The sequence below is a fragment of the Lolium perenne genome, chromosome 7 (assembly GCF_019359855.2).
Source record: "Lolium perenne isolate Kyuss_39 chromosome 7, Kyuss_2.0, whole genome shotgun sequence".
NCBI classification, from domain to species: domain Eukaryota; kingdom Viridiplantae; phylum Streptophyta; class Magnoliopsida; order Poales; family Poaceae; genus Lolium; species Lolium perenne.
The window spans coordinates 172941873-172965268 of NC_067250.2; the positions used below are offsets into that span (position 1 = coordinate 172941873).

Sequence of the window (23396 nt, forward strand, 5' to 3'; positions counted from 1 at the left end):
GTTGTTGATGTAAACTCCTAGAACAGCTACGTTTAACGGTTTCCTCAAAACTGAAAAACAGTTAACTGCACCACATATGTCAGATAAGATTGGGTACCGAATACTGCAGGATCCGATCAGATTCAAGCGTGCACCAATGCTAGGTACTCCCAGCTCTACCCGTCTTTGTACATGCACGCATCTTCAGTCCCAAGCAACCCCAATTTTGTAAGCAAGCAATGCCAGTATGCCACGGTAGTTGCCAAGTGCTGGTGCATGGTGGTGGCCCACAGGGCATAGAGCTGGCTAATGGCCATCACTACCTCCAACTAACTAACCACCGCCCTTTTCCACTACACTGCACTCCTATACCTTTCACCATGCCACGGCGCTGTCCTCCTACAAATCCCTGTCATTGTCGTGGCCGTCGTCGTCATCCTCGTCGCCATCGGTCGCAGCCCCAACGAGAGGTGCCACTAATAGTAGTGCTGCCTAGGATCGATGTTGGGGAGAGGGGGTATGGGCATGGACGCCATTGAGGAGTGCAGCAGCGATGGAGGTCGGCACCAAGGCTCCAGGATACTGGTCGGCGTGCCCAACAACTCCCGGGGATGCTCCGAGCTGCTGTCGTGGGCGATCAGGGTCATCGCGAAGCCCAACGATTCCATCGTTGCGGTTCATGTTCTCGGTAACTGTCTGGCAACTTTGTTGAGTAATTGCTGCAGCTGCATGAGTTCTTGTTCTTGTCTTGATGATTTACTGTTGTCGCCTTTCTGTCGTGGTTTCTGGACGGCAGGAGGAAGGGGAAGGAAGAACAGGCTGCAGAAGGCGAACGCCTTCGTGATCTACATGCTTGGGGAGTTTGTGGAGACATGCGAGGCTAAACAGGTGCAGATTGATCAAATAATTAACCCAATTCAGTTTTGCAATCGTTTTGTTTGCCTCCTGTATAATATATTCATTTGTTGACACAGTGGGGGTTCAAGCACTACATTCTTTGGTGTTCAGTTATTGCATTCTTTTTGTTACCAATTTTATTTCTTTGTTGGTGTGTGCATTTGTTTTCTTCTGGTGAACACAGTGTAGTGGGAACTTGGAAGCAAAGTTGTGCTCATTAGATTTTAGTTTGGTGCCCCCTTCCTGTCAGCCTTGTCATGTCCCTTTTCAGCTGTTAGGTATATCTGGACCAAAACGCAATGATTAGTACCGTGGTCTGAGTTTATCTTCTTTCATGCTTCCTCATGTGCTTCAATGTTGCTAATTTGGGAGATTGTACTTCCATTTAAGCTTATGGAGTACTATTGAGTTAAGCTAAAACAAAAGGGCTGTAGTTTTGTAGTGCTCTGATACTAGTATGCATCCTATGTCTTTTCTTTCAGGTCAATTTGGAGGCAAAGGTGATATGCAGCTCAAGCATTCCAAGAGCCCTGACCCGGGAAGCTGAATTTACTGATGCAAAGTTTCTAATTGTTGGAAGATCTAAGAGTACATATCACAGGTAATCCTAATAAGCTACTCAAAAGAAAAGAAAAAGGTGCAAAAATAATTAGGTACTCCTACTTCTTTGTTCATATTCAGATGCTGAACTGAACTTTCCATAAGTTTCTGGTCTTGTCACTTCAGAATGTAGTTTAAAATCTCCTCAAAACAAAAACCTCCATTCCTTCTTTCAAGGCGTATTAGTTTTTTTAAAGTCGAAATCGACTACCTTTGACTAAGTTTCTAGAAAACATTATCGCCATTCACCATACCAAATCAGTATGTTAGATTCATCATGAAATATGTTTGATTATTTACTATTTTAAATGTTGATAGTTTTTTCTATAAGCTTACTCAACGATATAAAAGTTTGAAATTTGAAAAAGTAATAGACCTTATAAAGAGGAACAGAGGGACTTCTTTGTTCATGTTCAGATACTGAACTGAACTTTCTATCAGTTTACGTTCTTGTCACTTTGGTATGTAGTTTATGCAACTCAAAAGCAATAATAGATATGCTTTAATTTAGTGCAAGTACCGCAGAAATAATTTATGCTGCTACTGTTTCCCTAGACACTCAATGCTATTATTGCCGCCATTCTAGGAATCACTTTGAGGTTGCAAACTACTGCTTCATGCATGCTCCAAACAACTGCTCAGTCATTGCTGCTGGAAGGGAAGGCCTGGCAAAGAGTAGCACTAGGTTGAAGTCTCGGTCATTTGACGGTGAGAAATTCTGTACATAGATTCAGATTTCCCGACGAGCATCCATGTTAGTTCATGTACTAATTCTGAACCATAAATTACAGACAGCAGCATGTCCTCAAGTTCAACATGGAGTAGAAGATTTCCACCACTTCAGAAACTACTTAGATCAAGCTCGACACACAAGCAGGTTCCTCAATCCACGGGTGATGGCAACGATGAAGACAAGAGCTCGCCGAGGGCAGTACTCGATGGACCGGAGGAAGTGGAGCACCTGCAAGTCACTGAAGAGTGCTACAGCACATGTAGCAATGAGGTGAGTCGTCGTAGTCAGAATGGCCTCTGGAGGCGGTTATCAGACATGAAGCTCTGGCTTCCATTCCTACGGTCTGTGGATGATGAAAGCGTGAAAGGCAGCGATGTCTGCTCGACGTTTACGGAGGATCAGAAACCTGTCTGGAAGTGTTACAGCTACCAAGAGATTTCAGTAGCAACTGATGACTTCCATCCAGGTACTTATTTTCACTTTTCAGGTGTTTAATGTCCTAATTTGAAGCACTAATGATCCATACAATTTGTACGGTTTATCATCATGCAAAATACGGCCAACGGATTGATCTATAAGACTGCATCTAATTGATATTTTTGCTCCTCAGATAGCATATGCGGAAGAGGAGGCTATGCGGAAGTATACAAGGGTATACTGTCTGATGGCCAATGCATAGCAGTGAAGAGGCTGGCCAAAGGCAAGCCCAGTGAGCAGAAGGAGAAGGAGTTCCTATCAGAGCTAGGGATCCAAGGGCATGTCTGCCATCCAAACACAGCTGACCTGCTTGGCTGCTGTGTTGAGAATGGACTGTACCTAATCTTCGAGTTCTGCACAAATGGGACGCTCGCATCTGCACTGCACGGTATCAGTTTTAGCCAGTAGTGTTATTTCAGAATTGAGCTGATGATTTTGTCAGTAACAATGTGACAACAGAAGATCACATTTTTCAGGGAAGAGTGGGAAGGTCCTTGAGTGGTCTTTGAGGCAAAAGATTGCGGTAGGCGTTGCGAGGGGCTTGCAGTATCTGCACATGTTCTGCAGGCATCGGATCATCCACCGCGACATAAAGGCAGCCAATATACTTCTTGGTGATGACTTTGAACCTCAGGTAGCCCTATTTTTTCGCGTTGAACAATGATCCTTCTTCTAACCAGAGGAACAAAACAGTCGGTCTAGTAGTATCCGCTATGCAAAGAAATCTTCTGAGTTCCATGATAATGACGTAAACTTGAATCAATGTGATGTGTTTTTTTCTATTCTATGAAACAGATTTCTGACTTTGGACTGGCAAAGTGGCTTCCCAAACAATGGACTCATCACTCTGTCGTACCCATAGAAGGCACATTTGGGTAAGGACTGGCAAAGTGCCATCCATCTGCAATCATGTGTAATCAACAGCCGTAATATAAAAAACAAATACATCACGTCTAGTGAAAACCTTTAAAACATCAATGTAAATTGTGAGCAGGTATTTAGCACCAGAGTACTTCATGCACGGCATCGTCGACGAAAAAACCGATATCTTCGCTTTCGGGGTTCTTCTCCTAGAGATTGTTACCGGAAGGCGGCCCATTGACTGCTCCAAGCTGAGCCTTCTTCAGTGGGTGAGCATTGCTAGAATAAATCAACACATTCAAATAAATGGATTGCCAAAGCACCGTTCACACTGTACGTTTGCTCTTGCTGTCTAGGCAAAGCCACTTCTGGAGGCTGGGCAAGCAACCGAACTTGCAGATCCTGACCTCGGCGACGACTACGACAAGGATCAGCTGAAGAGGATGGTCGCAGTCGCGTCACGCTGCATTTTGCGGCCAGCCATGTGGCGTCCGTCCATGGCCGAGGTACCCATTCATCATCTCATACTAGCTGATATGATATGATCTGACCGACACACTATTAGTACAGACAGTACATGTTTTACACTACTAAATGAAATGACAACAAATGTCATATTTCTAGGTGCTGCATTTTCTGTCTACTGATGAGTGCCTGACGGAACCTGAGAAATGGAACATTCCAGAGGACGAAGTCGACGACATGGATGACTGCACATTATTTTCTGAATGTTGTTCTCCCTGATTTATAGAGGCTATTATTTATTTTGGTGTCGATATGGCTTATTATTGTGGTTCTGTCATGTGCTGTGCTACCGGGTATGTCTATTGTTTTTTTCCCCTATGGGTTTTGGTTTTTGAGCGTTAGATGCTTGGGATGTATTCAGGTGATTTAGGAAGGAGATTTTTGAAATGTATCCAATGCTGGCTAACTTTATCAGTTCAAGTGGGGTATGGATGAGCAAAGGAAGTTGTTTTTGTTCAAGTGTGAATACCTGCAAGCATAACATCATAAGAAATCACTGACAGGTGGAACTAACATCTTGGTCAAAATAAAATAAGGCAACCTACAGTGAGTCACCATATAAACAAACATCCCACAGAAATAAAGAGACATTTACCTTCACTTCGTCCTTCAACTAAAGAACCAGAGAGAAGAAGAATGATCCCAGGAATAATTCGTGATTCGGAAACTATTTGTCAAACTCACTACATGCTCATATACTTTAGCATTATTACCAGACAACAAAGTTAGCACTTAGCACCAATTTTTTTCGATAAAGGGAATATATTAATATCAAACGATACCAATTACACCCAGCCTCTGCAACAACGCAATGCACTAAAACATTACGGATGCACACAGCCAAAAAAGAGAAAAAGAAAACTAAGAAATAAAAGTCCTGCTACAGTATCCCAGCCCTAGCAACAGTAGTACAACCACCACCAAGACAACACCTGAAATTCAGACTCTTCAAAAACGACACCTCCAAGAAGGGAACAGTACACCAGCGTCGTCGTCGACCGATCAAACATCTTAGGTTTTCAGCCTGAAGATAGTATCCGCTCTCAAAACAATGCCTTCAACAAGGATATTGACAGACACAACCAGTTAAGACCAGATCTTGGGTTTTCACCCTGAAAGGTAAGACTCCGAACTTCACATGTGTTGTCGCCCCCACTTACATACCACTGCTGCGAAGTCCGGAACACCAATGATCAAAACTGTCAAAAAAACATCAATGATCAAGTCACATCTCCAAGCTCGAATTAAGAAAAGATGAGCATCGTCATGGCTTGCTATCTATTCATAAGAAAAAATGACATGGGATTTATTATCTTAGCATAGAAAATTAAAACCTGAAAACTACATGTGAACAACTGCACGAGCTATCTTAGAATAGATTTATCCCCTCCTTAATCTGGTTATGGAATGGCATTATGCCATTATTGCCGAAAGCTGACATCATCAAGATAGAGAACGCCAACCAAAAAAAAAAAAAAAACTGGGCACAAAATGACTGGCCGCATTGCCGCAACTGTAACACATCATGAACGGCAGTGTGGTTTGTTCGAAGGAGTTTACCAAATTTATTTATCTTAACAAAGAAAATCAACAAGCAGCTACATGCGGAAATAAATTAACTAATCGCCTAATTCAAATAAAAATTACACTCCATCCATCGAAAACCCGCATCATCAGTTAAAAATAGCGATGGCGGATTTTCACGATGGCACGACACGAACATGAACACGACGGCGCATCAATTGGCGCCACTAGGATCGCAGCATGGCATGGCATCTGCCCTTTGCTGAATTGTGTTTCAAGCTGAGCAGACGCCATTGCCACGATTGATCGAGCACCTTAACCATTCACTAAAAGGTCCGATCCCACCTGTTTCTTCGCCTATGTTTCCAGATCTTTCTAGAAGCTTGGCACGACTCCGTAGGACGGGGCGTCGAACACAACGCTGTCGTCGGAGAAGGAGAGCCAGTATTTGGCCCCCTCGGCGGCGGCGCTCGTGCTGTCGTCGTCTGAGCCGGCGGCGCGCTTGACGAAGCGGCCCTTGATCCTTGGCCGCGCCTCGGCGTACGCCTTCCGGGAGGCGTACCGGATGGTCTTCTGGAACTTGCGGTTCTTGCGCTTCTCGCGGTACCGCCTGACCCTCTCCCGTCTGTCCGCCGCTGCCGCCGCGACCACGGCGGACTCCAACGGCGAAGACCAGGTAGAGGCATCCACGGCGATGCCGGGCTGCAGCCACAACGGTGCGGCGGCCCCGTGAATGGGCATGCCATCCGACAGACTCCCACCGGCGGCGCCGGTAGCCATGAGGTCGACGTCGGAGAGAAGGTGAAAAAGGCTCGTCTCGGCACCGCTGTAGTTGCTGAAGCTGGACGAGCTGCTGTTGGGGCTGCCTTGCGCCAGCCCCTGTCCCGGCCAGGACGACACCCCTTCATCATCAGCCGCAAAGAGGTCGTACACGCCGGAGGTCGCCACCATGGCGGCCGCCAGCGGCACGCGCTCGTGGCGGGAAGCCAGAGGGTTCGCCGCGTGGATAGCCGCGTCGCATGGTGCGCAGAGGGCCGCCGAGTCAGCCGGACAGTACACCACCGCCGTGCCGCCGCAGACGGCGCAGGCTGCGGCGCCGCTGCCATTCGGGCTCGTGCTGCTGCCTTCGCTTCCCATCTCTGTTTAGTTGCCTTAAGCTACTCTGCTGACAATGAGCTTGTCGCTTTGATTGGTTAATGTAATCGAGTGTGAGTGGGAAATGCAAGTGAGCTGCTGAGCTGTATAAATAGCGAGGTGGAGGAGGAGGAGAAGGGAGCTTGGAGAGGGTGGAGTTGGTGAAGCGCTTGAGAGGACACGTGGAAGTCTACTGGCCCTGTAAACTTTGCCCCCTGCTTAGTGAGTGCAGTTTAGCAAGAATTGGTAGGTGTACTGGTAGGCACCCTTGTTCTCTTCCCAACCAAACTTTCTTCTAGCTAGTCTAGTTAGGGTGTGTTTGATTTATACCTAGGGTTGGATTTTCCATAATAGATATTTTAGTTAACGCTGTAAACTAAAATGGACTATATTTTGAAATCCACATGTTGAGAGTCTAGCCGATAGCTAGTAGTTGTTGGCATCACCAAAGCATATGGAACTCAGAGGGAGTGGGGGCTCTCGTTTCCCCCTTCCCTTTCTCTCTCCTCCTCCTTTCTTCTTGAGAGCTTCCTTCTCCTCTTCGGCGGCTTTGCTGGCCGGAGACGACGGGGAAGAGGTGGTTGGCCTCCTATATGTAGTTGTAGTAGTAGGTCTAGTCTAGGTTTAGTTTTTACCGTGTGGAGAATGGCGAGATGCCCATGGGGATCTGGCTGCCGAGGGGTGTGCGAGCTGCTTCTGGTGGTACGTGGCGGCGGTGTGGCTACTCGTGGCGCTCTGATGGAGGGAGCCAGAGGCAGGCAGCGGCGCGACTGCTGCATCCGTGTCAATAAAGGTCGATTGGAGATCTCCATATCAAGCCGAAGCGATTGATTTCTTCTCTTCTTCGGGCTACCGCAGTGGTGGAGAAGAAGGGGGTGCCGATCTACTGCTGGCTTTTGCAGATCTGCATAGTGGGAAGAACTGAAGGAATCTGTGGCAATCTTAAGAAGCACACGTTGGGAAGCTCATCAGCATGGGACATGTGCTGGCGTTCCTGTCTTGCCCCTGCTCGCTATAGTCGAAAGGCGACTCTTCTCCAGGTGTTCAACCTCCATCTGGAGGCTTTTCTCGTTTGCCAAGCACCGGAGCTCGCCGTAACTTCGCACCCAAGCGGTTAGTCCCTCGAGGTGTAGTGATGACTTGCAAAATTGTTATTGTATTGGCAATGATAGCACCACAAGCAAATTCCGTTCGGACCTCGGCGAGTGACATGGGTATACCCTTCGGGTACCCATTATTGGTATACCTGGCTCGGCTCGGCCCAATATGGAGAAAGTCCAACAAGGCAACCCGAAGAAGTAGTCGACTAGGACTCTTGTAAAACCCTAGGCTGGTTGCATATATAAAGCTAGCCAGGGCACCCGATAGAGAGGAGAACAGATAGACAACATAGCTCCGCCTACGGGTGACCCTTCTAAACATACTTGTGATCATATACTAGATTGCTAGCAGCACGTAGGGATCCTCCGCCGAGGGGATCCGAAGCTGGATACGTCGTGTGCCTAATCTCGCTCCCGGAATCTCCATCGTCGCTCTCTCCCGAAACCCAAGTCTACAATACGTAGGCATTGGCAAGGTGTTCCCTCGTCGGCGAGGCCAGTGCCTTGAGTTCGTCGGTGTGCGGCGGTGGAGGACCCTAGCACCTGATTGCAAAAAGGACCCTAACACAAAATTGGTATTGCATTGGCAAAATAGTTGCTAGGGTCTTTTTTGCAATTTTGTTCAGGGCAATATAAGCTAGAGGGTCTCCTTGTAATTATGTTCCTGCTGCATTTTAGTGAAGCTTCTGGGTCTCTCAGGGCCACTTTTCATTAAAAAATGGAACTTTGAGATTGACGGTCGACTTGAGTCAAAACCTAAAAAGAAAAATGTCCATGTGAACTAGAATGTCCATTTGAAACCACAAATTATGCGATTAGCGATCGTAGGCTTGTGTCTTTATGAGTAGTGAAGTAGCGTAATATTTCTGCCAATCAGTTAACTCTAGGTGCTTGTGAGGACTACTAATATGTGTTGAATACTAGTAGCTACTATAAGAAGTGAGCCTAATTCGTTTGGTTAGAGGAGTTGATCTGCATCCCTAGCATATGTTGATATTAGTGAAATCGTCGAGGGAGACCAATGCCAATCCATGGTACGAACAAGAACGTTTTTCCCTTTTCCCGCCCCCCAGCTCGCTATTCGTCTAATTCAAATCGTGCATTCACCTTTGCTTGGCCTTGTTTTGATTACACATTTCTGCTCGTACAACAAATACAACTTTGATTTTTTTATTTTTCTGTTGCATTTAAATCATAGGAGAACTATCGTGTAGATAACCATGAACTCACGCAATAGAAAATGTTGTGGCTATCTCAATATATCTAGTTTGGCTTTCTATCGTTGGCATTGACTTTCGTATGTATAAAACGCTCTCTTTAGTTTTATATTGACTTGCCTAGCTATGTTTTGCTTTGTGCAAATTAATAAACGAATTAGTCATCATTTGTTAGTGCATCAAACACAACATATATTGAACACTGCTGATTCAAAAAAAAAAAGTGGCAGTAATTTGTAAAAGAAAACATGGAACACGAAGTCCTGCGGTGTAGAAATCATAGTGGGCGTAGCGTAGTTGTCCGTGATTAGCTTACAGTATATACTGCCCAAGGGAGCTGTCCGTGATGTGCTTGGTCTGTGCCGACTTGGGACCCACCTGGCCTATGCAGGAGCAGAAAATGATCTTGATGATGATATGGCGTCTTCAATGGTGCGGCCGTTATTGTGGCGGGATCCACGAGCTTTTGGCTCCGTTGAATTCAACGTGTAGGTGCCGAATAGTATGCCTGCCTGTGGTGTACTACAGGCGAGACGCATGCTGGCCCGCTTTGCTAGCTTGTCGCCTTGTCAAGTTTACTGTCGCCAAGCGGAAAAATCAGTTTTCTTCCTATTTACGCGGTTTTAATTCTGTTGCAATTTTTCCACTCCTTCCCGGCATAAGACCGGCATAAGAGCATCTTCAACAGGTGCGTCGTATAGATCGCGCGCTATATAAACTGTCGATATGTTGCGCCGAAGTTTGAAAGCGTTCCTTAGTAGGCGCTGCATTTTTTTTTGGGCGCGGGCCATTTTGCCCTATCCTGGACGCTATACTATGGGCTCCGGCTGCAGCGCGCAGCATCACTCGACGCACGCGCGAAGAAAACCCGCCCTGAAACTGCCCCCGCGCATCGCCCCTCCACCGCCCAATCCTTGCCTCCGCGCGGCCGCCGGCACAATTCCGGCGATGGACGCGACTTCTGGCACCCCACCGACCCTCCCTACTCCATTCCACCTACCGTCGCCGCCTCCGTCGTGGCGCCGCCCCATGCGCCAAACCCTAGCGGTAGCGCCGACGCCGAGAACACCGCGGCCCGAGCTCTCTTCGTCCCGCCGCGCACGACGCTGCACACAAGTGCCGCCGCCGCGACAGGCATGGCCGGCATGGGAGGCATGCCCGGCATGGGAGGCACGCCCGTCATGGCCGGCATGGGAGGACCAACCTATGGAGGAGTCTTCGGAGGGACCATGAGAGCATCGGTAAGTGGTATGTATGGAGTCATGGGAGCATCACCGGGAGGATTCGTGGCCTCTATGGATCCTACTCTTCCTCCGTCAAGCCAAAGTGTTGATGAAGAAGAAGCAAAAGATGGCGATGACTTGAAAAAATGCGGAAGTGTGAGATTCTACCTTGCATTTGTGTTCATTTGAACTATATGTTGTGTGTGGTTGTTGAACTACGTCATGTTGTGTTGGTTCTTGAACTATATGTTGTGTGTATGCACTTTGTGTCCATTTGAATTATGATAGATCATTTGGTTGATGATTCATGTGAGTATTTGATCTTGTTGAATGCATAGTAGTGTGTCAAAGTTATTTTCCGCCGGCGCGCGCAATATGTTTTGGAGCGCCCGGCGGAGGATTTTTTTTGCGCCCGCGCTCGCACTGCAATTTAGCGCCTCTGGCGGAGGAAAATATCTCACATCGCGAGCTATATTTTTGCAGCGTATGACGCGACTGTTGGAGATGCTCTACGCCATCATTAACAGGCCACCGCAAACTGACATATTGCGTCTGTCACTATCTGTCACTGCCTGCGCGGTATAAGAGCATCTCTAGTAGAGCCCGAAAAAGTGCAAACCGAAAAAGCGGTTTTCAGTCTTCCAAAAACGGAAGTTCGTTCGATTTAGGCAGTGGCGCAGATTAGAAACCGTAAAAATGGAATTGAAAAGCGGATTTCGAAATGGCGCGGGTAAATTAGGCGATGATCATAGTTCGACATGAAATTGATGCTCCGATTGAGCATCAAAGGTTACATTGTTCGACAAATTAAAGCTACATTAGTGGTACACCGGTGAGCGCTACTTAGCTAAAGCATAATGCGGCCAATATAGTGACCTACGCGCGCGGCGGTGCCGGTGGTGGCGCAGTGTGTCGGCGGCAGACGGCGCCGACACTGTCGTGGACGACCTTCACGCATCGTCGGCGTCAAGCTCGACTATTTCGAGCTTGACGCGGGCCTCCCGACGGGCCGCCTCGTATTCACGGACCTGGCGGACGGCGTCCGGCTCCTCCCGGCGGAAACGCGCGCGAGCCTCCGCCGCACTAACGGACTTGGTCTGCGCGAGGACGGCCTCCTCCTCATCGCTGCCGTGGACGTAGTCCCCGGCGGAGATGGTGGGCGACCGCGCGGGGACGAGGTCCTCGTCGTCGCTACTGTCAGGGACGGGGAGCCGCTGTGCGCGGCTTGATTGGCCGGATGAGGAGCCCTCGCCGGCGTTGCCGTACCTGGCGAGCTTCCCTAGGGGCGTGAGCCCCCAGTTCATCCAGCGGCGGGCGGTGCGCTTGCGCGCGCCCTCCGACCGGTTCCATTTGCGCTGCTCCGCGTCGGTACGAAACACGGGCGGACACGCCGGAGAGTCGCCGCCGCCCAATCTGGCGCCACGGCCTTGGAGCCACCACGGGACGCCATCGCGCCGACGCGGGGGCTGGATCGCTGCCTGGGGCTCGCTGGATTGCTCGCCGGAAAACGTGCTTGGCGTCGGCGGAGGGAGTGGAACGGAAGAGGGGAGTAGGGTTTGCGAACCGAATGCCCCTCTGTGAACCCTTTTAATACGGGGCGTGCGGGGATTTTATCGGGCCCCTGAACTTCTTTTACGGGCCGGCCCATCTTTTTGGGCTCCTTTCTGCGACACATTCGGCCCGAACCCGTAAATACTCCGGAAAAGTTCAGTTCCGGTGGGATTTGCGGGCGTTGTTAGAGATGCTCTAATACGGAGGTCCAACGACGAACCACAAATAGATATGTCCATTTTGGAACAAACACAAGCCAAATGTTGGATGGATTTAGAGTCTACGCGTTTGCATGGTGCGAGCACTAGTCCGCCCCTGGCCCGCCAGGCAGCCACACTTCTACCTCCCCACTCTATTCCAATCGCCATTGTCCTAGTGTCATCCATGGAGACCATGGTACCCCTACCCCCAACCGCGCCACCGCCTTGCCCGAAACCATACCCACCGTCGTGGCCACATTTCCCGCCACCGTCGTGGCCACATATGTTGCCGCCGCCAGTTGATACGTCTCCGACGTATCGATAATTTCTTATGTTCCATGCCACATTATTGATGTTATCTACATGTTTTATGCACACTTTATGTCATATTCGTGCATTTTCTGGAACTAACCTATTAACAAGATGCCGAAGTGCCGATTCTTTGTCTGCTGTTTTTGGTTTCAGAAATCCTAGTAAGGAAATATTCTCGGAATTGGACGAAATCAAAGCCCAGGGGCCTATTTTCTCACGAAGCTTCCAGAAGTCCGAAGGAGAGACGAAGAGGGGCCACGGAGGGGCCACACCATAGGGCGGCGCGGCCCCCCCCTTGGCCGCGCCGGCCTGTAGTGTGGGGCCCCCGTGCCGCCTCTTGACCTGCCCTTCCGCCTATAAAAAGTCTCCGTGATGAAACCCCCAGTACCGAGAGCCACGATACGGAAAACCTTCCAGAGACGCCGCCAACGCCGATCCCATCTCGGGGGATCCAGGAGATCGCCTCCGGCACCCTGCCGGAGAGGGGAATCATCTCCCGGAGGACTCTACGCCGCCATGGTCGCCTCCGGTGTGATGTGTGAGTAGTCTACCCCTGGACTATGGGTCCATAGCAGTAGCTAGATGGTTGTCTTCTCCCCATTGTGCTATCATTGTCGGATCTTGTGAGCTGCCTAACATGATCAAGATCATCTATCTGTAATTCTATATGTTGCGTTTGTTGGGATCCGATGAATAGAGAATACTTGTTATGTTGATTATCAAAGTTATATCTATGTGTTGTTTATGATCTTGCATGCTCTCCGTTATTAGTAGATGCTCTGGCCAAGTTGATGCTAGTAACTCCAAGAGGGAGTATTTATGCTCGATAGTGGGTTCATGTCTCCGTGAATCTGGAGGGGTGACAAGAACCTCTAAGGTTATGGATGTGCTGTTGCCACTAGGGATAAAACATTAGTGCTATGTTCAAGGATATAGTCACTAGTTACATTACGCGCAATACTTAATGCAATTGTCTGTTGTTAGCAACTTAATACTGGAGGGGGTTCGGATGATAACCTGAAGGTGGACTTTTTAGGCATAGATTCAGTTGGATGACGGTCTATGTACTTTGTCGTAATGCCCAATTAAATCTCACTATACTCATCATGATATGTATGTGCATGGTCATGCTCTCTTTATTTGTCAATTGCCCAACTGTAATTTGTTCACCCAACATGCTGTTCGTCTTATGGGAGAGACACCTCTAGTGAACTGTGGACCCCGGTCCAATTCTCTTTACTGAAATACAATCTACTGCAATACTTGTTCTACTGTTTTCTGCAAACAATCATCTTCCACACAATACGGTTAACTCTTTGTTACAGCAAGCCGGTGAGATTGACAACCTCACTGTTTCGTTGGGGCAAAGTACTTTGGTTGTGTTGTGCAGGTTCCACGTTGGCGCCGGAATCACTGGTGTTGCGCCGCACTACATCCCGCCGCCATCAACCTTCAACGTGCTTCTTGACTCCTACTGGTCCGATTAAACCTTGGTTTCTTACTGAGGAAAACTTGCCGCTGTGCGCATCACACCTTCCTCTTGGGGTTCCCAACGGACGTGCCAACCACACGCATCAAGCAAATTTCTAGCGCCGTTGCCGGGGAGATCAAGACACGCTGCAAGGGGAGTCTCCACTTCTCAATCTCTTTACTTTGTTTTTGTCTTGCTTAGTTTTATTTACTACTTTGTTTGCTGCACTAAATCAAAATACAAAAAAATTAGTTGCTAGTTTTACTTTACTTGCTATCTTGTTTGCTATATCAAAAACACAAAAAATTAGTTACTTGTTTTACTTTACTTAATATCATGCATGTTTTTATTTCACTAGTTAAGCATAATGGAAAACAACAAAAATATGAGAGATCTTTATGAACTTTATCTTGAATTAGGACATGATGTGTTTGAAGAGAGAATTAAAAAACCCATGGAACTTTATATGCATGCTAATGGGAATGTTATTACTATGAATGCTTTGAACACCATTGTTGCTAATGCTATGGAAAATTCTAAGCTTGGGGAAGCTGGCTTTGATGAGCATGATCTTTTTAGTCCCCCAAGCATTGAGGAGAAAATTTTATTTTATGATTACAATATGCCTCCTATATATGATGATAGCCACTTTGTTGAATTTGCTCCCACTACAACTAATAAAATTGATTATGCTTATGTGGAGAGTAATAATTTTATGCATGAGACTCATGATAAGAATGCTTTATGTGATAGTTATATTGTTGAGTTTTCTCATGATACTACTGAAAGTTATTATGAGAGAGGAAAATATGGTTGTAGAATTTTTCATGTTACTAAAATGCCTCTCTATATGCTGAAATTTTTGAAGCTACACTTGTTTCATCTTCCTATGCTTGCCACTTTGCTCTTCATGAACTTGTTTATTTACAAGATTCCTATGCATAGGAAGCATGTTAGACTTAAATGTGTTTTGAATTTGCCTCTTGAAGCTCTCTTTTGCTTCAAATACTATTTCTTGCGGGTGCATCATCAAAACTGCTGAGCCCATCTTAATGGCTATAAAGAAAGAACTTCTTGGCAGACAACCCATGGTTTTTACTACAGTACTTTGTTTTTATTTTGTGTCTTGGAAGTTGTTTACTACTGTAGCAACCTCTCCTTATCTTAGTTTTGTGTTTTGTTGTGCCAAGTTAAGCCGTTGATAGAAAAGTAAGTACTAGATTTGGATTACTGCACAGTTCCAGATTTCTTTGCTGTCACGAATCTGGGTCCACCTCCCTGTAGGTAGCTCAGAAAATTAAGCCAATTTACGTGCATGATCCTCAGATATGTACGCAACTTTCATTCAATTTGAGCATTTTCATTTGAGCAAGTCTGGTTCCATTTTAAAATTCGTCAATACGAACTGTTCTGTTTTGACAGATTCTGCCTTTTATTTCGCATTGCCTCTTTCGCTATGTTGGATGAATTTCTTTGATCCATTAATGTCCAGTAGCATTATGCAATGTCCAGAAGTGTTAAGAATGATTGTGTCACCTCTGAATATGTCAAATTATATTGTGCACTAATCCTCTAATGAGTTGTTTCGAGTTTGGTGTGGAGGAAGTTTTCAAGGATCAAGAGAGGAGTATGATGCAACATGATCAAGGAGAGTGAAAGCTCTAAGCTTGGGGATGCACCCGGTGGTTCACCCCTGCATATTCTAAGAAGACTCAAGCGTCTAAGCTTGGGGATGCCCAAGGCATCCCCTTCTTCATCGACAACATTATCAGGTTCCTCCCCTGAAACTATATTTTTATTCCATCACATCTTATGTGCTTTTTCTTGGAGCGTCGGTTTGTTTTTGTTTTTTGTTTTGTTTGAATAAAATGGATCCTAGCATTCACTTTATGGGAGAGAGACACGCTCCGCTGTAGCATATGGACAAGTATGTCCTTGGTTTCTACTCATAGTATTCATGGCGAAGTTTCTCCTTCGTTAAATTGTTAAATGGTTGGAATTGGAAAATGATACATGTAGTAATTGCTATAAATGTCTTGGGTAATGTGATACTTGGCAATTGTTGTGCTCATGATTAAGCTCTTGCATCATATGCTTTGCACCCATTAATGAAGAAATACATAGAGCATGCTAAAATTTGGTTTGCATATTTGGTTTCTCTAAGGTCTAGATAATTTCTAGTTTTGAGTTTGAACAACAAGGAAGACGGTGTAGAGTCTTATAATGTTTTCAATATGTCTTTTATGTGAGTTTTGCTGCACCGGTTCATCCTTGTGTTTGTTTCAAATAAACCTTGCTAGCCTAAACCTTGTATCGAGAGGGAATACTTCTCATGCATCCAAAATACTTGAGCCAACCACTATGCCATTTGTGTCCACCATACCTACCTATACTACATGGTATTTTTCCGCCATTCCAAAGTAAATTGCTTGAGTGCTACCTTTAAAATTCCATCATTCACCTTTGCAATATATAGCTCATGGGACAAATAGCTTAAAAACTATTGTGGTATTGAATATGTAATTATGCACTTTATCTCTTATTAAGTTGCTTGTTGTGCGATAACCATGTTCACTGGGGACGCCATCAACTTTTCATTATTGAATTTCATGTGAGTTGCTATGCATGTCCGTCTTGTCTGAAGTAAGAGAGATCTACCACCATATGGTTAAGCATGCATATGTTAGAGAAGAACATTGGGCCGCTAACTAAAGCCATGCTCCATGGTGGAAGTTTCAGTTTTGGACAACAATCCTCAAATCTCAAATGAGAAAATTATTAATTGTTGGTATATGCTTATGCATAAAAGAGGAGTCCATTATCTGTTGTCTATGTTGTCCCGGTATGGATGTCTAAGTTGAAGAATAATCAATAGCGAGAAATCCAATGCGAGCTTTCTCCTTAGACCTTTGTACAGTGCGGCATAGAGGTACCCCTTTGTGACACTTGGTAAAAACAATGCATTGTGATGATCCGGTAGTCCAAGCTAATTAGGACAAGGTGCGGGCACTATTAGTACACTATGCATGAGGCTTGCAACTTATAAGATATAATTTACATGATGCATATGCTTTATTACTACCGTTGACAAAATTGTTTCATGTTTTCAAAATCAAAGCTCTAGCACAAATATAGCAATCGATGCTTTTCCTCTATGGAGGACTATTCTTTTACTTTCAATGTTGAGTCAGTTCACCTATCTCTCTCCACCTCAAGAAGCAAACACTTGTGTGAACTGTGCATTGATTCCTACATATTTGCTTATTGCACTTATTATATTACTCTATGTTGACAATATCCATGAGATATACATGTTACAAGTTGAAAGCAACCGCTGAAACTTAATCTTCTTTTGTGTTGCTTTAATGCCTTTACTTTGAATTATTGCTTTATGAGTTAACTCTTATGCAAGACTTATTGATGCTTGTCTTGAAGTGCTATTCATGAAAAGTCTTTGCTATATGATTCACTTGTTTACTCATGTCATATACATTGTTTTGATCGCTGCATTCATTACATATGCTTTACAAATAGTATGATCAAGATTATGATGGCATGTCACTCCGAGAAATTATACGTGTTATCGTTTTACCGCTGGGACGCGCAGAACCAAGCGTGGGGATGCCGAGACGTCTCCGACGTATCGATAATTTCTTATGTTCCATGCCACATTATTGATGGTATCTACATGTTTTATGCACACTTTATGTCATATTCGTGCATTTTCTGGAACTAACCTATTAAGAAGATGCCGAAGTGCCAGTTGTTGTTTTCTCATTGTTTTGGTTTCAGAAATCCTAGTAAGGAAATATTCTCGGAATTGGACGAAATCAAAGCCCGGGGGCCTATTTTCTCACGAAGCTTCCGGAAGTCCGAAGGAGAGACGAAGAGGGGCCACGGAGGGGCCACACCATAGGCGGCGCGGCCCCCCTTGGCCGCGCCGGCCTGTAGTGTGGGGCCCCGTGCCGCCTCTTGACCTGCCCTTCCGCCTATAAAAAGTCTCCGTGACGAAACCCCCGCATCAGAGCCACGATACGGAAAACCTTCCAGAGACGCCGCCAACGCCGATCCCATCTCGGGGGATCCAGGAGATCGCCTCCGGCACCCTGCCGGAGAGGGGAATCATCTCCCGGAGGACTCTACGCCGCCATGGTCGCCTCCGATGTGATGTGTGAGTAGTCTACCCCTGGACTATGGGTCCAGAGCAGTAGCTAGATGGTTGTCTTCTCCCCATTGTGCTATCATTGTCGGATCTTGTGAGCTGCCTAACATGATCAAGATCATCTATCTGTAATTCTATATGTTGCGTTTGTTGGGATCCGATGAATAGAGAATACTTGTTATGTTGATTATCAAAGTTATATCTATGTGTTGTTTATGATCTTGCATGCTCTCCGTTATTAGTAGATGCTCTGGCCAAGTTGATGCTAGTAACTCCAAGAGGGAGTATTTATGCTCGATAGTGGGTTCATGTCTCCGTGAATCGAGGGGTGACAAGAACCTCTAAGGTTATGGATGTCTGTTGCCACTAGGGATAAAACATTAGTGCTATGTTCAAGGATGTAGTCACTAGTTACATTACGCGCAATACTTAATGCAATTGTCTGTTGTTAGCAACTTAATACTGGAGGGGGTTCGGATGATAACCTGAAGGTGGACTTTTTAGGCATAGATGCAGTTGGATGACGGTCTATGTACTTTGTCGTAATGCCCAATTAAATCTCACTATACTCATCATGATATGTATGTGCATGGTCATGCTCTCTTTATTTGTCAATTGCCCAACTGTAATTTGTTCACCCAACATGCTGTTCGTCTTATGGGAGAGACACCTCTAGTGAACTGTGGACCCCGGTCCAATTCTCTTTACTGAAATACAATCTACTGCAATACTTGTTCTACTGTTTTCTGCAAACAATCATCTTCCACACAATACGGTTAACTCTTTGTTACAGCAAGCCGGTGAGATTGACAACCTCACTGTTTCGTTGGGGCAAAGTACTTTGGTTGTGTTGTGCAGGTTCCACGTTGGCGCCGGAATCACTGGTGTTGCGCCGCACTACATCCCGCCGCCATCAACCTTCAACGTGCTTCTTGACTCCTACTGGTCCGATTAAACCTTGGTTTCTTACTGAGGGAAACTTGCCGCTGTGCGCATCACACCTTCCTCTTGGGGTTCCCAACGGACGTGCCAACCACACGCATCACCAGTCGTGGTCGCGGTCGACCAAAAAAGGTCGTCGTTCCCGGTTCGGTTAAGCCAAAGAAGGAGCTCACGCCGAAAGAGAGGGAGGCGGAGTTGAGGAAGCAAGTTGGTCGCAAAGGAAACACGAAGACCAAGCTCTCCGCTGCCCGACAGCCCAAGAAAGGGAGGAAGCCTTGGCATACGCTGCCCAAGTTCAGGCCAGCGCTAACGCACAGGCCATGGCCGCCCAACCAGTGCTTCTGGTCAATGGTGAGATGTTGGCCAACGCCTTGGCTATGCGTTGCGCCTCGTCTGCAGATAAGCCCCCGCGCTTCTAAGGCCAGGCTGGTAAGAGCATCTCAAGCCGCGTCCCCCAAAGCGACCAGCCTCAAAGGTATTTGGGGCATGCCGGACACAGCGAGAAGCGAGGTGAGGAGTGGCGGGACCGACGTGTCAGCGACACACGAACGGACGCTCAACCGTCGCGTACCTAGCGACAGTGCAGTTGCCAGGAAGGGGTAACGTCGTAGTGGCAACCGCGTCGATCGACGCACGAACCGCCGGAGTGGAGCGCGAACTCCGCCGAAGAGCAACCGCAACTCTCTTTGATATCTGCGTCGCCATTCATCCGCGCTTAATAAAAGCCCTATGTATGCGCTTTTCGATCTACAACCGGCCGGCACCATTCATCTCTCATCTCCTCTCTCACCATGAGCAACCTCTCTCTGCCATCGGACACCGACAGCGAGGGCAAGCCACCGGGATGACGCCATTGGTGGGACAGAGTTGCAATACCTAGCATCTCTAGTTCCCCCGCCGACGGACAGCCAGTAGAAGGATTGGGAGGACGACGACGGGAATGAGAAGGATGAGGAGGACGAAGAGGCTAAAGAGGCGGAGACGGCAAAGAAGGAGGCAATGACCCGGGCGAAGGCGAAGGCAAAGGCGGAGGCGGGGCGCAGCCGGCGAGCACCGCCGATGACGAGGGGGACACAAGTTCCTCTGACGCGTCGAAAGACACCGGCCCTTTGAAAGAGTTGACGTGCAGGAAGCGCCTCCGTGAGCACGACGAGGCGGGGCCATAGTTTAAAAAATTAGTTTATTTATTCGAACGAGGGGGACACAAGTTCCTCTGACGCGTTGAAAGACACCGGCCCTTCAGAAGAGTTGACGTGCAGGAAGCGCCTCCATGAGCACGACGAGGCGGGGCCATAGTTTAAAAAATTAGTTTATTTATTCGAACGAGGGGGACACAAGTTCCACTGACGCATCGAAAGACACCGGCCCTTCAGAAGAGTTGACGTGCAGGAAGCGCCTCCATGAGCACGACGAGGCGGGGCCATAGTTTAAAAAATTAGTTTATTTATTCGAACGAGGGGGACACAAGTTCCACTGACGCATCGAAAGACACCGGCCCTTCGGAAGAGTTGACGTGCAGGAAGCGCCTCCGTGAGCACGACGAGGCGGGGCCATAGTTTAAAAAATTAGTTTATTTATTCGAAGTTTTATATGTAATTTATTTATGTTGCACTACTTTAAATTAGTTCATATTTTTCGAAGTGGTTACCGTACCTAAAAATTTCCTTCTCTCTATTGAATTAAAAATGAAAAAAAACAAATAATACATTATTTTAATATTTGGGGGCGTGTTAGGGGACACGGCTAGGGAGCGACGTCCCCCAAGCGTGACACGAAGAAAACACGTCCTCAATCGTTCGATCCGGCGGCGTTTAGAGTTGTTTTGGGGGATACAGCTGGAGATGCTCTAAGAGCATCTCCAGTCGCGTCCCCCAAAGCGTCCCCCAAAGGGATTTGGGGCGCGCCGGACAAAAAAAGCGTTCCAGCCGCGTCCCCCAAAGCCCATTTTTGTCCGGCGCGGCCCGATACGGTGTCCGGCGCCCCGAGCCCGTCCCCGTCCCACAGGGGACGCTCCGGGGACGCCGGACACAACGAAAAGCGAGGCGGGCTCCCACATGTCGGCGACTATTTGCATAAACCATTGGTTCGCGCCTCTTTTCTCGTCGCTCCTTCCTTCCCGCGCCTCCCACCCCACCGCCGCCGCTGGATTTCCCGGCCGTTTGGGCGTACGATCTGCGCGAGTCAGCACCGTTGTCGCGGCTGGGGCTCCCGCCGGTCGTGCCGCCGCCGCCGCGTCGCCAGCGCCTCCCAGAACGCGCCGTCAAATCCGCCCCACCTCCGCGCACAGAAGGTGCTCGACGACTTGCCAGGTAGGCGCGATTGGTCGCTGTTTGTTGCGTCGTCTGCCTCGGCGTAATTTTAACCATTGATTTTGCTTTAGCCATGGATCAAAGGAAATACCGTGGCACCTTGATGTATCATCTAGCCCTTTTTATTATATTTGATTACTTGTTTTATTGTTTGTTGTAATTTAATTTGAAAACAATCCTCGAAAACATTTTTTTTCATATGCTACATTTGATATAAATGGTTTATGTGCTAAAAAAATTATTTTAAATGTTTGGGGGCGGCGTTTGGGGGACGCGGCTGGGGAGCGACGTCCCCCAAACGCGGCACGAACAAAACACGTCCCCCAAACGCTCAATCCGGCGCGGTTTGGGGGACGGTTTGGAGGACGCGGCTGGAGAGATGCTCTAAGGTAGTATGAAACGGAGGAGTACATGGTGTCGAGAGAAAGAAAAAAAAGAGCCGCCGCATATTGGTGTTGCTCGTTGAACTAACGAACGAAAAGGCCGCATAGCACTAGGTACGTGTTGACATCCATCATTGGCCTCATGGTGCACTGATCTACGTATGGCCTAATCAGCGAGCGCCACAGTCGGCGCGTTGACATGTTCATCCGCAGAAACAAGCACGGCTTCATCGTGCACGCGGGACGCGTGTCCTTCTGGAAACTTCGGAAAGTAGCTAGCTTCCGAGTGCGATGACAGGCGAGGGCGCTGTGTGGAGAGCGGCGCCGGCCAGAGCAGGGCCAGGTCAGACCACACTGCACGCCCCCGCTAGCGACGATGACGTGGGCGGCACGCACTAGTTACTTTACTGCTCCTGATGAGGTTGCTGATTGCACGATAAGCTTGGTTTGGTCGACAGAACGCGCCGACCACGACTCGATTTTTCATTTCTTCGTGGGAGCGAAAAGTCTATGGCTCAAAGTGACGGCTCCTGCGTTTGGATTTGGAGGCTGCGAATGTAGCCATGGCAGGGCTGGAGTAGTAAGAGCATCTCCAGTCGCGTCCCCCAAACCGTTCCCCAAACCGCGCCGGATTGAGCGTTTGGGGGACGTGTTTCGTTCGTGCCGCGTTTGGGGGACGTCGCTCCCCAGTCGCGTCCCCCAAACAAAATTTCGCAAATTTTAAACTTAACTAGATTCGATTAGATTCGTCCAAACTTACATAGATTCGAACGAAATTTGACTAACTTTAAAACTAAACCTAATCTAGAACCACTTGCGGCGGCCGGAGGCGTCGTAGTACTGCTGGAAGTTGTACATCTCGTCGGTGACGACCTCCTGCTTGACGCGCTCGTCGACGGGCTCGTCCACGGGCTCGTCCTTCACCAAGCCGCTTGGTCCTGCCTCGCCGTCGTCGGTGAGGTCCACCAGCGGCTTGCCGGAGTCGCGGATGGACATGGCGATCGCCGCGTCCAGGTCGCCCCTCCAGGCGTCCTTGTCGTCCATGGACGCCAAGAACGCCGCCCGCAGCCCTGGGCAGTCCTCGGGGTCGTCGCTGGCGGCGATGAGCCGGTCGCCGCTCGTACTCCGCCGCGGCGCCGCTGCGCGACGCTTCCTCCGGCTCCTCCTTCACCTCCGGCTTCGGGATGAGGAGGGCGCCGCCGCGCCTCCCTTGCTGCCGCCCGCTGCCGCTACCGCCACGCCTCGTGTTGACGGGCGTCGCCGGCTCCTCCTTGACCTCCCGTTTGGGGACGGTGTAGGGCGCCGACCGGTACGACGAGGACGGCGTCGATCGCGCCGGTCCCGAGGAAGAAGAGTGCGAGGAGGACGAGTACGTCGTCCTCCTCGGCTGCCATTGAGGAGACGGCGGCGGCGACGACGGCATCTCCAGCCTTGGAGCGCCGTTGCGGAGGCCGCGGATGACGTTCTCGAGGGTGCGCCCCGGAACGCCCCGAACGGGCGCGGCCTTCCCTGTTCCAGCTGTTGGGCCCGCCGATGAGGCCGGTGGTGCTGTGCATCTCGACGTCGTACTTGGCCTTGAAGTACGTGACCCACCAGTCGTCGTTGTCCTTGGCCGCCCATGTCGGATCCGCCCGCTCCTCGGCGGTGAGTTGAGCCCGACGGGCCTTGATGGCGTCCCTCCATTGGTCCGTCTTCGGCTTCGGCGGCGGCGGAACGCCAATGCCGTTCACGGCCATCTTCCAGCCGCCGGCCAGCAGCAGCCGCATGTCCGGCGGGACTGGATACCGGGCGTGGTA

The 23396-nt window shown here is 48.3% G+C and overlaps 2 protein-coding genes across 2 annotated transcripts; one reads left to right on the plus strand and one right to left on the minus strand.

Moving 5' to 3' along the window:
- Nucleotides 1-392: 392 nt before the first annotated feature.
- Nucleotides 393-4462, plus strand: LOC127301082 (probable receptor-like serine/threonine-protein kinase At5g57670). The gene is made up of 11 exons (XM_051331296.2): nt 393-667; nt 776-867; nt 1359-1477; nt 2063-2184; nt 2268-2675; nt 2820-3074; nt 3163-3320; nt 3482-3561; nt 3681-3816; nt 3904-4053; nt 4172-4462. The coding sequence occupies exons 1-11, from the start codon at nt 481-483 to the stop codon at nt 4289-4291; spliced, it is 1827 nt and encodes a 608-aa protein (XP_051187256.1). The 5' UTR covers nt 393-480; the 3' UTR covers nt 4292-4462.
- A 1165-nt stretch (nt 4463-5627) lies between these two features.
- LOC127301083 (zinc finger protein CONSTANS-LIKE 5-like) lies at nt 5628-6811 on the minus strand. The gene has a single exon (XM_051331297.2). It carries the CDS (start codon nt 6731-6733, stop codon nt 5972-5974), a length of 762 nt encoding a protein of 253 aa, XP_051187257.1. The 5' UTR covers nt 6734-6811; the 3' UTR covers nt 5628-5971.
- Between the last annotated feature and the right edge of the window lie 16585 nt (nt 6812-23396).